The sequence below is a fragment of the Pipistrellus hanaki genome (genome assembly GCF_964339955.1).
Source record: "Pipistrellus hanaki genome assembly, chromosome: 13".
Lineage (NCBI taxonomy): Eukaryota > Metazoa > Chordata > Mammalia > Chiroptera > Vespertilionidae > Pipistrellus > Pipistrellus hanaki.
The window spans coordinates 32860025-32874017 of record NC_140515.1 but is presented as its reverse complement, the minus strand read 5'-3'; the positions used below and the strand labels follow the sequence as shown (position 1 = coordinate 32874017).

At 48.7% G+C, this 13993-nt stretch overlaps 1 protein-coding gene across 2 annotated transcripts in view; it reads left to right on the top strand.

Annotated features, from left to right (window-relative positions):
- ESYT3 (extended synaptotagmin 3) overlaps positions 1-13372 on the top strand; it is a 38419-nt gene extending 25047 nt beyond the window's left edge. Inside the window, exons 9-23 of one of the 2 annotated variants that reach the window (XM_084901770.1) lie at positions 251-421; positions 1049-1131; positions 2504-2552; positions 2973-3062; positions 3423-3485; positions 3580-3642; positions 4185-4253; positions 4796-4882; positions 5566-5715; positions 7575-8068; positions 8687-8785; positions 9285-9416; positions 11582-11687; positions 12438-12487; positions 12847-13372. In XM_084901770.1, coding sequence (XP_084757896.1) covers positions 251-421; positions 1049-1131; positions 2504-2552; positions 2973-3062; positions 3423-3485; positions 3580-3642; positions 4185-4253; positions 4796-4882; positions 5566-5715; positions 7575-8068; positions 8687-8785; positions 9285-9416; positions 11582-11687; positions 12438-12487; positions 12847-12883 — 1743 coding nt within the window. In that variant the 3' untranslated portion in view covers positions 12884-13372. Of the gene's footprint in view, positions 1-250; positions 422-1048; positions 1132-2503; positions 2553-2972; positions 3063-3422; positions 3486-3579; positions 3643-4184; positions 4254-4795; positions 4883-5565; positions 5716-7574; positions 8069-8686; positions 8786-9284; positions 9417-11581 lie in introns of both variants that reach the window. The other variant, XM_084901769.1, reaches the window with a different exon arrangement.
- The last annotated feature ends 621 nt before the right edge of the window (positions 13373-13993 follow it).

Here is a 13993-nt window from a genome sequence, read left to right as displayed (position 1 = left end):
CCAGGGCAGGTGGGGAGGGCAGGAGTGTGGGCGGGGCTCTGAGGCGCAGTGGACAGAGCTCTGGGCCTGCCCTCACACGCTGCGTGGCCTTGGCCAGGAGGCCGCCGTCTCTGGCCGCTGTCTCCCCACCCAGACCGAGAAGAGGGTGAGGTGGCTGGGTGGTGTCTGATGGCTCTCGCCCGGTTTGCGGGCCTTGGGGGCCGGCGCGGCCCAGGAAGCAGCGGTGAGCCCTGCGCTGGGCCTTTTCCAGGGGGTTATCCGGGTCCACCTGCTGGAGGCGGAGAAGCTGGCCCAGATGGACCACTTCCTGGGGATCCGAGGCAAGTCAGACCCCTACGCCAAGGTGAGCATCGGCCTGCAGCACTTCCGCAGCAAGACCGTCTACAAGTGCCTGAGCCCCGTCTGGAACGAGGTGTTTGAGGTGAGGGGCCCCTGGGCCACCACGGCCACCTGGATGTCCTGCGGGCTCCCCGCTGGGCCGCGCTGGGGACAGGTGGGAGGCCTGGCCCTGTGGGGCGGCACCGGCCAAAGGAGCGGGCCTTGGGGACGGGCAGAATGGTCTGCGTGATTCCTCTTCCCAAACCCTCCGCGTTCCCAGAGGTGGGCTGCCGTGGCCCCGAGGGACAGCTTATAGGGGAGCTTCCATGTCCTTTCCCCCAGGCAGCTTCGTTGGAGGCTTTCATATCTAAGTGAGAGAGAAAACCTCCAGGCAGCTCTGCCCAATCCTCTCGGCCAGAGCCAGACCTCAGGGGCTGAGGTTCTCCCTTAAGCTTAACCACGGCCCTGCTCCGAGGAGATGCCCACCGCCTGGGAAGGGCCCTGGAAGCTGCCAAGCACACGCTGTGTCCTGGGCACCACCCCGCATGGGCCTGCACTCGCCTCTCCTCTCCCCACCTGCAGGGGGCGCCTCTCACAGGAGGGTTTCCTGGGCACCTGCCCGGGCTCCCGCTGGCAGCTTAGCGCTGGAACCTGGCTCCCCAGGGGTCATGGGTGAGTCTGCTTCATCCGCTGCCGTGGCCTGCGGGTCACGTCACCCCTTTCCTTCCAGTTCTTAGTGTACGAAGTCCCTGGGCAGGACCTGGAGGTGGACCTGTATGACGAGGATACTGACAGGGACGACTTCCTGGGCAGGTGAGGAGGGCTGCGCGGGCCTGGGGCGCTGGGCCTTCTGTCTCGGGGCCTCCCGCACCTCCCTCCGCCGTTCTCCTGAGTGTTCCTCCCTGGACTCTGGGAGAGGACCCAAGGTTCATGTACATTTTCTTACTAATGTACCCCGAGCCCCCATTTCGGGTAGGGGGCAGGGGCAAAGCTGACATGGATGTCAGGGAATCCTGGCCACTCCCTCGGGGGCAGAACACAGAAACCCAGGGCGCGTGAAGACTGACACGGCCTGGCTGGGGCTGCCTGTCACACTGCCCACTTCCGGGTCCCCTAAACGCATTACCCGGAAGTGTTAATGGAGAACTGAGGTGGCAAAGCAAGAGCCTGACACCAGTGTCCAGCCTCAGAGGACCCTGGCCGAGTATTTGGGTAAACTTGCCGTAGCCAAACGAGAGGATATTCTGCAGCTTTAAACCCTGAGCAGGACCTGTGTTGACCTGGAGGAAGTCCGTTATGCAGTAGGCAGAGGGGCAGGTGGGAGTGACCGTGCAGTTTTGAGTCACCTTCCCAGGGGGACCCGTGTGTGTACATGTGTGTACATGTTCATGTTCATGTACATAGCAGTCTGCTCACACTGCTGGTCCCAGAGGGCTGGGATTGGGAGGCGGAAACAAATTTTACACGAAGCTGCACACTCCTGTGTTGTTCAGCCTGTTTCCATGAACACAGAATTTTAGAAAGTCTGAACAAAACAAAGTGGGACCTGACAGCCTAAGAAATAGCTCAGAAGCAAGTGTTGCTCATCTTTTTTTCTCACCTTAGTAATTTTTATAGTATTGCAGATTTGAAGTGTGGCTTGTGGTTCCTATGTTTTTGTAATTGATTTCAAGTGGGTTTGGGGCTCAAACACACTTCTAACAGTTACATGCAATTAATTTCTCCTCTGGCTTGAGTCAGGATAGCTGGGAGGCACACTGAGAATGTGGGTGTTACCTTTTCCCACACATGCCTACATGATCCTGTGGAAGGCATTGGGCAGTTCTGGAAATGGAGAGGCATTTGGGGTTGTTACAATGACTATGGGGAGTGGAGCCATGGCGTTTAGAGGGCACCTGACAATTCCACTCAAATGCCAGTATACCATCACTGAGAATTCAGAGCCGATGTGCCCGGCATTATCTGGTTATTCCCCTCTGGGGTGGAAGCCACCTGCCTCTGGGGCAGCATGCCGGGATGGCTGAGACAGTCCTTCCTCCTTGGCTTCCCGTTGATCCCCCGGCATGAGTAAGACCCTGGGTGCTGAGGGCCCGCTCGGATATTTGAGCCCAGATTCCAGGTGGGCCGCCGCACCGCTGCTGCCTGCCTCCTCGGAGCTGAGCTGACCCCTCCCTGTGTCTTCCAGCCTGCAGATCTCCCTCGGGGATGTCATGACCAACAGAGTGGTGGATGAGGTAGAGTGCGGCACCCCTCCCGTGGACAGCCCTCGCAGGTCGCTTCAGCCCAGCTGGCCTATGGAACAGGCCCCTCCCATGCTGAGCCACACATGGTCTTCAGGGGCAAGAGCTGGACAAGACACAGATGGGTCCAGGGAACCCTCCAAGGCCTGGGTTGGAAGGAGCTTCCCTGGAATGCCCAGACCAAGGACCTCCAGCAGGGGATGGTCACTGCAGGGCTGGGCCTGGGTAGGAGGGCTTTTCCATCCCAAAGTGCAGCCCTTCCTCCTAAACCACATGTCCCAGTCCCTCAGCCAGTCTGGGCTGCTTCCCCTTTTCCCGGAGCCTCTACTGGGGCCGCAGGGTCCCAGAACGGAGCTGCCTGCACCTCCCTGGCCCCAGCCCCAAGCTCTCCTTTCCCTCCTCACCTCCCCACAGTGGTTTGTCCTGAATGACACCACCACCGGACGGCTGCACCTGCGGCTGGAGTGGCTTTCGCTGATCGCTGACCCTGAGGCTCTGACTGAGGTGAGTGCAAGGTGTTGGGGCTCGCTAACAGAAAGCGGGGCTGGTCACGTGCGGGCTGAGCCCCCAGATCTTAGTCTTCAGGGCAGCTCCTGGTCTCGGTCTTCTCTCCCTCTCCTCCTCCCCTCTGAGCATCTCAGCCTCCTTCAGGGAAGCTGGGATCCTTAAACCTGCTGGTGCCTGTCAGCCCAGACCGCAGGGAAAGACCACAGCCTAGTTCTGTGTCTGACTTGCACCTGTCATGCGGCAGTTGGAGTCTCAGCGCTAAGAGAAAAGCTAGGTTGTGAGGGACCTTCTGGCCAGCCGGAGGGCAGGGCCTGGCTTCCCTCCACGGGACACCTAAGGAGGTCTGTCTGCTTGCAGGACCACGCTGGCCTTTCCACCGCCATCCTGGTGGTCTTCTTGGACAGCGCCTGCAACCTGCCGGTGAGTGGTGTGGTCAGTGTCACACACCCTGCCTGCCTTGAGCCCGCCCCTTCCTAATGCTCACTTGAAACGGAAATGTCTTCTTGTGCTGCAGAGAAACCCTTTTGAGTACCTGAATGGTGAATATCGAGCCAAAAAGCTCTCCAGATTTGCCAAGGTGAGTGTGTGTGTGGCTGAAAACCTGAGGGCAAGTCAGATCTCCTTTTCCCCAGAGTAACCCAGCCCCATGCTTTCCGGGGACAGTCTGCACACACGGCCTGGGTTTGGCAAAGGGCCGTCCTTGTCAAATTCCCTGGTGCCAGGCACTGGGCTCGGCAACTCACCCCCCCACACTCACTGTGCCCGTGAGACAGGATGACCATGTCCAATCTTACTGCCATTTTACAAACAGACCCAGAAGGTTGAGTGCGTGGGTCACACATTAAGGGAGGAGCTGGAACTTGAATCCACGCGGTGTGTCTCCGTAATGCCAGGGAGCCAGAGCCTGTACCAGCCAGCTCACTGTTCCCTTAGGCCCCCGGGGTCAGCCTGTCCAGGTGCCTGCACAGACGGCCGCCCAGGGTCCTGCCAGAGGGAAGCAGCTGGCTGGCCACAGGCCCCACTGACGCTCCTGAGGGCTGGGAGGCGGGGGGGAGGGTGTGGCATCTTGAGCTGACACTGATGATGCCACCCCCATCGTTGTGATTTGCCCCCTCACAGAATAAGGTGAGCAGAGACCCTTCTTCCTATGTCAAGCTATCTGTAGGCAAGAAGACGTATGTGAGCAAGGTAAGACAGCTTGGTGTGTAACCACGGGACACGCAAATGGGGGCCCCAACCCTTCTCAGGGAGAGAAGCAAAAGACAAGGGAATTAGCTTACACTCAATACCAAGCAGGTGCCAGGACACATTCTAGACACTTTACATTTTATTTAGTCTTCAAAGTAACCTCACAAATAGTTTCATAGTTCAAGAATCTGAGGGTGAGAGATCAGTGACTTACCCAAGGGCACATGCTAGAAAGCAGCAGAGCTGGGGTCCAAGTTTAGGCATGACTCTAAGTCCCTTCCACCACCCCACTTCCCACTCCAGCAGCAGAAACCTGCCCTCCGGAGCGAGCACGATGCTAGCAGGACTCAGCCCCTGTAACACTTCTTGGCAAAGCTCTCCTTGCTTATGAGTCTGGCTGCCCCGCCCTAATGCCCCCACAAGCGAGTGTGGGTCTGATCATGGGCAGAGGCCACCAGAGGTCCCTGGGGGCCGGAGAGAGAGCACCGGGTGTCCTGCTCAGCCCAACCAGACCCTTTAATGGTCTCTCTTCTTGTCCCCAGACCTGTCCCCGCAGCAAGGACCCTGTGTGGAGCCAGGTGTTCTCCTTCTTTGTGGGCAATGTGGCATCGGAGCAGCTGCATCTCAAGGTTTGCTGGCAGCTGGGCTGTTGGGTCAGAGCTAAGAGGTGTCTAAGCCAGGGGGGTGGGAGCTCGAAGTGCACCTCGAGCCGGTTCCCGGCCATAGTCAGCCGCGCCTGAGGCCTCCCACAAGCGGGTGTGGTCTGATCCTGTGTGTGGGAGAGGCAGGCCCCATATCTCAGGGAGGCTGGTGCCCAAGGTCACTGGGTAAGAGGCGGTGGGCACACCCCTCAGGTCCCTTGGCTCTCCCTGTGAAAGTCTTTCTGGTTGTTACCGCACCCAGAGTGGCCTGTGTGAAATCTACTCAGGACATTATTTTTTTATTTTAAAATGTTAATTTTCACAAAAGATCTGTGCAAGAGTCAATGGAGGCTTAAACGACGACTTGTCTGAGACCTTGGGGGTCCCGGGGCCTCAGCCTGGTGTCCCCTCATGGAGCAGCCCAGCTCACCAGCCCTGAAAGCGCCAGGCCCACTGTCTCTGACACACTTGCCTTATATAGCCCATAGCTGCCTCTACCCTGAGTCCCTCACTTCCTGATGAGGCAGGGAGCAGGCCTGCTCCCATTCCTGGTTTTCAGAACGGGACCAGAGGCCCATAGCAGCACAGTCCATGCTTACAGAAGTGAATTCAGAGCTGGCTGGGCCCAGAGGGTGGTGATTCTCTTGCTTTGTGACTTGCCTGTTGCACAGGTACTGGATGACGACCAGGAGTACGCGCTGGGAGTGCTGGAGTTGCCCCTGTGCCAGATTCTCCCCTATGCGGACCTGACCCTCCAGCAGCGCTTCCAGCTGGACCACTCGGGCCTGGACAGCCTCATCTCCATGAGGCTGGTGCTTCGGGTAAATCTCTCCCTTTCCTCCCCTCCACGAGGACGGGGTGGAGCCCTGTGCAAGGTAGATGGCCCCAACACTAAGTACATGCTCTACATTGGGAAGAAGCTAGGAGATGGATTCCTATTTTCCATAGTCTTGGAATATTATGAACCATTACCTCTTCAAGTATTGCCTCTCCCATTCTTTTAATCCTTCCAGAACCCCTTCCATGCTAAATCTTCTCATCTTCATATTTTCTATCTTTTTATCTCAGTGCTATATTCTAATTTCTTCAGCTCTATCTTCCAGTCCACTAAACCCTTCTTTGGCTATGCCTAATCTGATCTTTAACCTGTCCATGGTCTTCAAAGGCTATTTTTCACCTCTAACTTTATTATCTTTTCATGTTTATTTCACCTTTAGTCATTTAAAAATAGTTATAAGGCATGTCTGTTGATGCTTTTTCATGACGACTCATTTCTGTGTTTGGCAACTCGGGTTGAAACCTGGTCAGTGTTCCCTTGTGAGCTGGGCTGAGGGTGTTCACTTCCAAGAACCTCAGGGGCACTACAAAGACGGGCTCTTTTTTATGTTAACGTATGTGTGGATTTTTAGGGAAAGAGGGAAAGAGAAACATCAATTTTTGTTCACTTATTTATGCATTCATTGGTTGACTCTTGTATGTTGCCCTGACTGGGGATTGAACCTGCAGCCTTGGCGTATTGGAACAATGCTCCAACCAACTAAGCTACCCAGCCAGGGCCTAGGTTCATTTTTAACTCTGGGTTTCAAGACATCATAGATAGTGAGACAGATGCCCTATTGTTAGAAAATATTTAATTTCCCCCCAGCTAAGACGGACACATGTCCTGTCATTAGTTTATCCTAGGCCAGTGGTCGGCAAACTCAACAGTATAATGATTGAAATTTCTTTTGAGAGCCAAATTTTTTAAACTTCTTCTAATGCCACTTCTTCAAAATAGACTCGCCCAGGCCGTGGTATTTTGTGGAAGAGCCACACTCAAGGGGCCAAAGAGCCGCATGTGGCTCGTGAGCAGCAGTTTGCTAACCATGGCCCTAGGCTACTTTTTCACTAAAGAGTTTCCACCTTCATAGGTTCACTCCCCATCCCACATTGGCCAAGGCCTCTTTTCCTAACCCCTTGGATTCCAAGGTTGATAAATGACCCTCAGAAAGCTTAACCTTTATTTTTTAGTTTTTTCTCCCACCCCCTCACTTTTTTTTTTTTTTTTTTTTTTTAGCTCTAGGGATTTTATTGTGATTTTGGTTATTTAAAAGGATATTTTATTGAGCCATTCCTAACAAGATGTTTTTCAGAGTATTTTAACCACCATATTGCTGGAAATGGAAACCCTTAGAAAGGGTTTTGATAAGTAATAAGTGAAGGGAAAAGAGGAAATGCAATGGCTGAAGTTTGAAAATTTGGTGCTAGGACTACAGAGGTGAGTCTGGATAGAACACATGTTAGGGAAAGTAATGGTGAATAGGTGACAGTTGGAAAACGACCATGTCCAGAAGGTAGCTGGTGATGTGTGTGAAGGTCAGGGTGAGGGAAGCCTCTGCACAGAGGGAAACTGCACGCTGAGAGTACAACTCTCCTGCAGCCAGTGTGAGTACAGCAAGGAGGGACCGGGACTGCATCTTCATGAAGACCCACAGTGAGGCAGGAGAAGAGGAAAGACAGAGGCCGAACGAGGTTAAGGAAAACATAGTCTGGAGAGGAAATTTCATTGGATTGGGCGGTCAGGAAGGAACTGGGAGTTTTGAAAAAAAAAAAAAAAAGGAACCATTTCCCAGAGGTTAAGGTGAGAGTGAAATGGAAGTGGTGGGCACAGCCCATAAACAACCCTGTCGTTTGCTTGCAGTTCCTACGTGTGGAAGAACGGGAGATGGGGAGCCCATACACGGGACCTGACGCCCTAAAGAAAGGCCCTCTGTTCGTTAAGAAAGTGGCCACCAATCAAGGCCCCAAAGACCCACCCCAGGGAGAGGGGCCTGCAGACTTGCCATGCCCCCCAGACCCTGCTTCTGGTACCAAGGAGGCCTCCAAGAGCACGACAGCCACCAGCGCCACCACTGCTGCCACCGAGCCCACCCCCCAAGCGCCAGGCCCAGAGCCGAAAGGCAAGGACAGTGCCAAAGGTTTCCGTGAGCCCGTGGGGGAGAAGAAGAGTTCGGCCTCCATCTTCCTGACTGTCCCCGGCCCCCACTCTCCAGGGCCCATCAAGTCACCCAGACCCATGAAATGCCCTGCCTTCCCCTTCGAGTGGCCGCCCGCGGGGCTGGCTCCCAGCATGTCCTCACTCAACTCCCTGGCCACCTCCTGCTTTGACCTGACAGATATCAGCCTCAACATCGAGTATGCATTTCTTCGCTTAATCTTTTCTAAGATCACTGCATGAAAATAACTCCCTGGATGGAAGAGTAGATATGAACTTGCTTTTCTGTTCCAGTTCTGGTTTTTCACAGAATGGCTTCACGAGAGGCAGCATGGTGTGGTAGAAAGAACCCAGGATGCGGGGGGAGCACATGTGCACCCAATAGTCTACATACAGAACCGTAAATAGACCCTGGACTTTGGTAACATCAGAAACCTTTCCTGAGTTCTGAAGAGTTATGCAGAGATAACATGGAATTATGTAATCAATGACTGCCACTTAAGTGTTTATTGTGGTATCAGATAGTGCATTATTTAATTCGATTTTCACAATAACCCTATGAAATAGAACTTACTATCCTAAAAGGGAAATAACTCACCCAGGATCCCACAAGCAATCACGCTGTAAGGCAGGTCCCACTGCAGGGTTCATGCTCTTCCTATGGTAAAGTGGGATAATTATACATGAATGCGGGATGGAACTGACTTCCCACTTAAGAATTTTTAAATTAACCCGTATTCTGAAATCAGGACATGCTGTCTTGGGGAGAGAGGCCAACACCTGTAAAGGCAAAGCAGTGACGAGCCCTTTCTTTACAGGGGCAGGGATTTCAGGCCGCGGAGGCTGGGCGAGATCCAGCTCACTGTGCGTTACGTGTGTCTGCGGCGCTGCCTCAGCGTGCTCATCAACGGCTGCAGGTAAGGAGGCCGGGCCAGGAACGGTCCTTTGGGAGCGTCAGGTGGCCAAAAGGAGTGGGAGCACTTGGAGCAGTGCAGAGATGGGCAGCCCCAAGACAGACAGTACAGTGGGAACGAGTGAGGTTTGAAAGCTGTCCTGCTGTGAGTGACAAGGTCCTCAGAGGTGTTGACGAGCTCAAGCCAAGGGCTTTGCTCAGAAGCACGCGCTGCCAAACTGCCCGGGGTAGTGGAGTCAGTACATTTTCCCACCTTCTTTTAGATGGAAAGTATTTAGCTGTACTCCAAACTAGACAAAAACTTATGTTGTCAAAGCCATGCATCTGATGTTCTGTCCTCCAAATTCTACAGGCTTTTGCTTTGTTGGTCATTTAGACTCCTGGACATTTTTATCCTCAAGGCCACCTAAAGCTGAATAGCTAGTACAGCTTTCTCCAAATGAGTGTTTTTAATGTTTGAAAACCAGGACCTTTTTTCTTTAATGTCTTTGAAACCAAATCAGAAACCTGACACGCTGTACCAGCAGTGGCGTTGATCCTTATGTCCGTGTCTACTTGTTGCCAGAAAGGAGGTGGGCAAGTCGTAAGAAGACCTCAGTGAAGCGGAAGACCGTGGAACCCCTGTTCGATGAGACGTAAGTGGTCCAGCCGGCCTGCCTAGAGGGCCTCACCCATTCAGGTACTTGCTGAGCAGCTGCTGTGTGCCTGGCAGTCTGAAGGGCTGGATTGAACAGGACAACATGGTCTATGCCTTCATGAAGCTTCTCTATAGCAGTGTTTCCCAAGCTTTTGACATATGTGTACCCCTTCTATAATTTTTGTAACGCTGAGTACCCCTCGTCCTCATGAGAACGTAGAATTAGGCGCAGCTAAGCACGGTGCAGTGCATATCCCCAACAAACTCCGGTGCAACGCGGACCCCCACCAAACTCTTCCCGTACCCCTACCACCCTTTGGGGAAACACTGCTTTAGTGGAAGAAAAGGACTGCCAGGGCAGTTTAGCAAAGCAGCCGACGACTATTCTTGGTCACAGGAACTGAAGTGTTCCTGATTATGTAATGTTCCATACCTTTAAATGAAGCCTCTTTGGCAGGAAAAGGATTTTAATCTGGTTAAATATATTTTCTTTGAATCTGTTTTAGAGCAAAAAGTTAAAAATAAGCATAACATTTTCTCTAAGGCAAGTTATTTAGCCTCTGTTCCCTCATACAGCAAAGCATAGGTGACAGATGAAACAGATACCTCAATACTTGGTCCACCCATGTACTTGGGGGACCTGCTTGTTTTCGAGGGCTTTGTGGCAGTCTTATCCATTCTTGATTTCAAGTTGGCCTCAAGGTGCAGAAATAAAAATGTCACCATTGCTTCCTTCTTCAAAATCCTGAGAAGACATTTCTAGCCAGCCAAGGAAGATACAGTATACATAATACAATAGTTTTGGTTTCCTCTTATCTTGGAATAACTACCCATTTTAGCTTCTACTTCCCTTGTCTTTGGGATCAAGTTCCCAAAGACCCTCTGAGACCAAGGTCCATAAATTTAGTGTCTTTGTTTTCTATGTATCTTATTTCAGGTCTTTAATCCATTTTGAGTATATTGTGTCAGCAGTCTAGTTTCATTCTTTTGCATGTGGCTTTCCAGTTTTCTTAGCACCATTTATTGAAAATAATTTTCTTTCTCCATTGTGTGTTTAAGGCTCCTTTGTAAAAAAATTAGTTGCTTGTGTGTGGGTTTATCTCTGGGCTCTCAATTCTGTTCCATTGGTCTGTGTCTGTTTTTTTGTCATTACCATACTGTTGATTACTATAGCTTTGTAGTGTAATTTGAAATTGGAGTGTGCTACATTCAGGAATGCATTGGCTATTTCAGAGTCTTTTGTTATTCCATTCAATTTTTTTGTTCTATTTATGTGAGAAATACCATTGGGGTTGCATTAAATCCATATATTGCATTAGGTAATATGTTCATTTAACAAAGATTCTTTCCATTATGTTATGTCTTCAATTTATTGCAGTTTTCAGTGTAAAGGTCCTTTACCTCTTTTGTTAGGTTTATTCCTAGGTATTTATTATTTTTGTGGCAATTGTAAATGGAGTTATTTTCTTCGTTTCCAAGAATACAACATATTTTGTATTGATTTTGTATTCTATAACTTTACTATATAAAGAATAAAATACCTAGGAATAAATTTAATCAAGAAAGTGAAAGACCTGTATATTAAAAACTACAAGACATTAATTAAAGAAATTGAAGGGAACATAAATAAATGGATAGTTTGTGCTCATGAATTGAAGAAATTAATACTACCCATAGCAATCTACAGATTTAACACAATCCCTATTAAAATCCCAGGTATATTTCATAGAAATAGAACAAACAATCCTAAAATTTGCATGAAACTATAAAAGACCCAAAGCAACCTTAAGAACAAAGCCAGAGGCATCATTGCTCAATTGCAATGATATTACAAAGCTACAGTAATCAGACACATAGATCAATGGAACAATAGAGAATGCAGAAATAAACCCATACATATATGATCAACTAATAGTCAACAACAGCACCAAGAACACAAAGCACAGTAGTCCGATAACTTAAGAGGCAAACAGGCTCTTGACACTTCCAGGACAATGATTATAGACAGTGAAGCACTGAGTATCTGCTATGAGCCAATACTGTTCTATAAGCTATTCTCAATAGTCTATATCTTCTGTTTTAAAAGTAGGAAAATAGATGGCACATTTTCAATTTTCTATGAAAATATGTAACTCTGATTTCCTGACTTTTTGCTTCTTAAAGATTTGAATTTTTTGTTCCCTTGGAAGAAGTACAGAAGAGGTCACTAGACGTCGCAGTGAAAAACAGTAGGCCACTTGGCTCACACAGAAGGAAGGAGCTAGGAAAAGTAAGTATGAGAACTCTTGGTACTCTGTCCCTCCTAGTACTCTCGCTAGCTCCTTGGTGGAATGGCAGCCTTGTAGAAATTCTGATTGGATCATTCAACTGTTACCAGAACTGAATTCAAGAAACGTATGGCCTCATTGAGAGATTCTTGGTATGTTTCTTAAAATATTCTTAAAACTAAATTATGTAGGTGAATAAATTAGTATGATAAACCATACTGTAAAAACTCAAGAATATCCCAATTCATTACTACACAAGTATTTGAACATCTACCAGGGTGTTAGGTATTGTTTCTGTATATATTTATAGCATTGTTGTGAAGCTTGGATCTTATTACATCAATATTTTTGTAATGAAAGGATTTTGCTTAAAGTAGAAATAGAGGAAAGAGAACCTTCAGGAAGATGCCAAAGAGAAACAAAGAATTATATTTTGTTCATAGTTGTATTCTAATAAACATTTTATGCTCATCTTTTTAAAGCCCACTTCTATGAAGTGATATAGTTGAGGCAACTATGGTGTCTTGCTTTAAATTATGACCAGAGGCAAGCTGTTCTTTCTGTAACATTCATATAGACATTCCTGGGGTATACAGCAATTCACATCCCCCCAGGACACTGAGGTCACTGTCCTGGAGAGGTTCCATGTTGCAAGCCAAAAAGACCTTTTTACAGTCAATTCCATTTATCTCGTATGTTTCCATTTAATACAACATTTTTGGAAGTGAACTGATTTATTTGTGATTGTTTAGGTACTGATTGATTTGTCAAAAGAAGATCTGATTATGGGCTTCTCACAATGGTAAGTGAGACCTTTCATTTTATCACATTAATCGTCTTATTTGCCCATCCCTCTCTCCACAGTTTTTCCTTAGAACATTTCAGCTCCTTTGGTCGAGGAAGGCTGATTATCAGTCACCTTTACTGTCTGCACATCTCACTTACCTAGAGGATCTGTCAGCTCTAGCCTTAATCCTGACTTATAAAGAGACTAGAGGCCTGATGCATGACGGACAGTCATTCTGCTGTTTGGTCTAATTAGCATATTAACTCTTTATTATATAGGATGGGTTCTGCTGGTCCCATACAGGCTAGACTGTCCTGATGCTATCACAAAACACTCTCAATACTAACATAAATCCAAACCCAATTGTCTTACAGGTATGAGCTCACTCCAGATGGACAGCCCAGGAGTTGATGATGAGCAACATAATCATCTTTATATTAAAATGTGTATATATGTATATTTTGTAATTTAATTCAGAACAGCCATTTGAAAATATACATACATTCTTGTGTGAATTTAACTGAATGGATAGTATTAGGAAGAGATAAACGTAAGTGAAAGCAAGAACTACTCTCTCTTGGTTGGATTTAATTGTTCAAATCCCGAAAGAAATGGGGTATTCATGGCTAATTATTATCTCAGTGGTGATTTTTCACTTTTGATAGCTAATTGTAGACCGCCTGAATTCAGGCCTTGCCTGAATGCATGTGTCAAAAATGCCCCATCTCAGACATTGGGGCTGGGAGAGGTCTGTTCCTGGAGCAATGGCTGACCAAGGGAGGAGGCTTCTTTTAGGGGACTAAAAGGTGACCCACCTCCAAATTGCTCAGAGCTAACACTACCTAAGCCCTTCTGGCTGCCACCTCTGGCACTCCTCTGCCTATCTGAATTGTAACTAAAAACTATACAATAATATACTCAAACACATTGCGTTAAATACCCCAGTGTGGATGGCCTGTCACCATACTCCAGCATGTTTCCATAGGACAAGCCAAGTTCCCGGTCTACGTCTGCACTCCCGTAGCAGAGCTGGACTCTGCTGCAGTCAGAGCCAGAGAGGCTTTCTGTATCCTCTCAGACAGATGTGGAATTCAGCTCCACCTTTCTAAAAGACAGCTGGTTCCGCTAATAACATGTAAAAAGCAAACCATGTAAACTGTATATTTAAACAAGTGCCTCCTTTGCATTTCAAACTATAAAAACAAATATTCTTGTTCTCAGCTGTTCCTAGAACTGTCATGTCCTCGTCTCTTATCCATTAGGCAATGCCCTGTTGCCATCAGTTTTCTCTCCCAACCACTGCATTCGCTGCAGCTTTTCGTTTACTCTGTTACTCTCACTTATAAATTATATATTTTTATTTTCTGTAAGATTAAAGCCCACTCTTTAATTTGCCTTTTAAATCTAACATAATCTAGTCTCCAGGATTTTTTTGCTACTTTTTGCTCTTCTAGAACTAGGGTCGGCAAACTGCGGCTCATGAGACACATGCAGCTCTTTGGCCCCTTGAGTGTGGCTCTT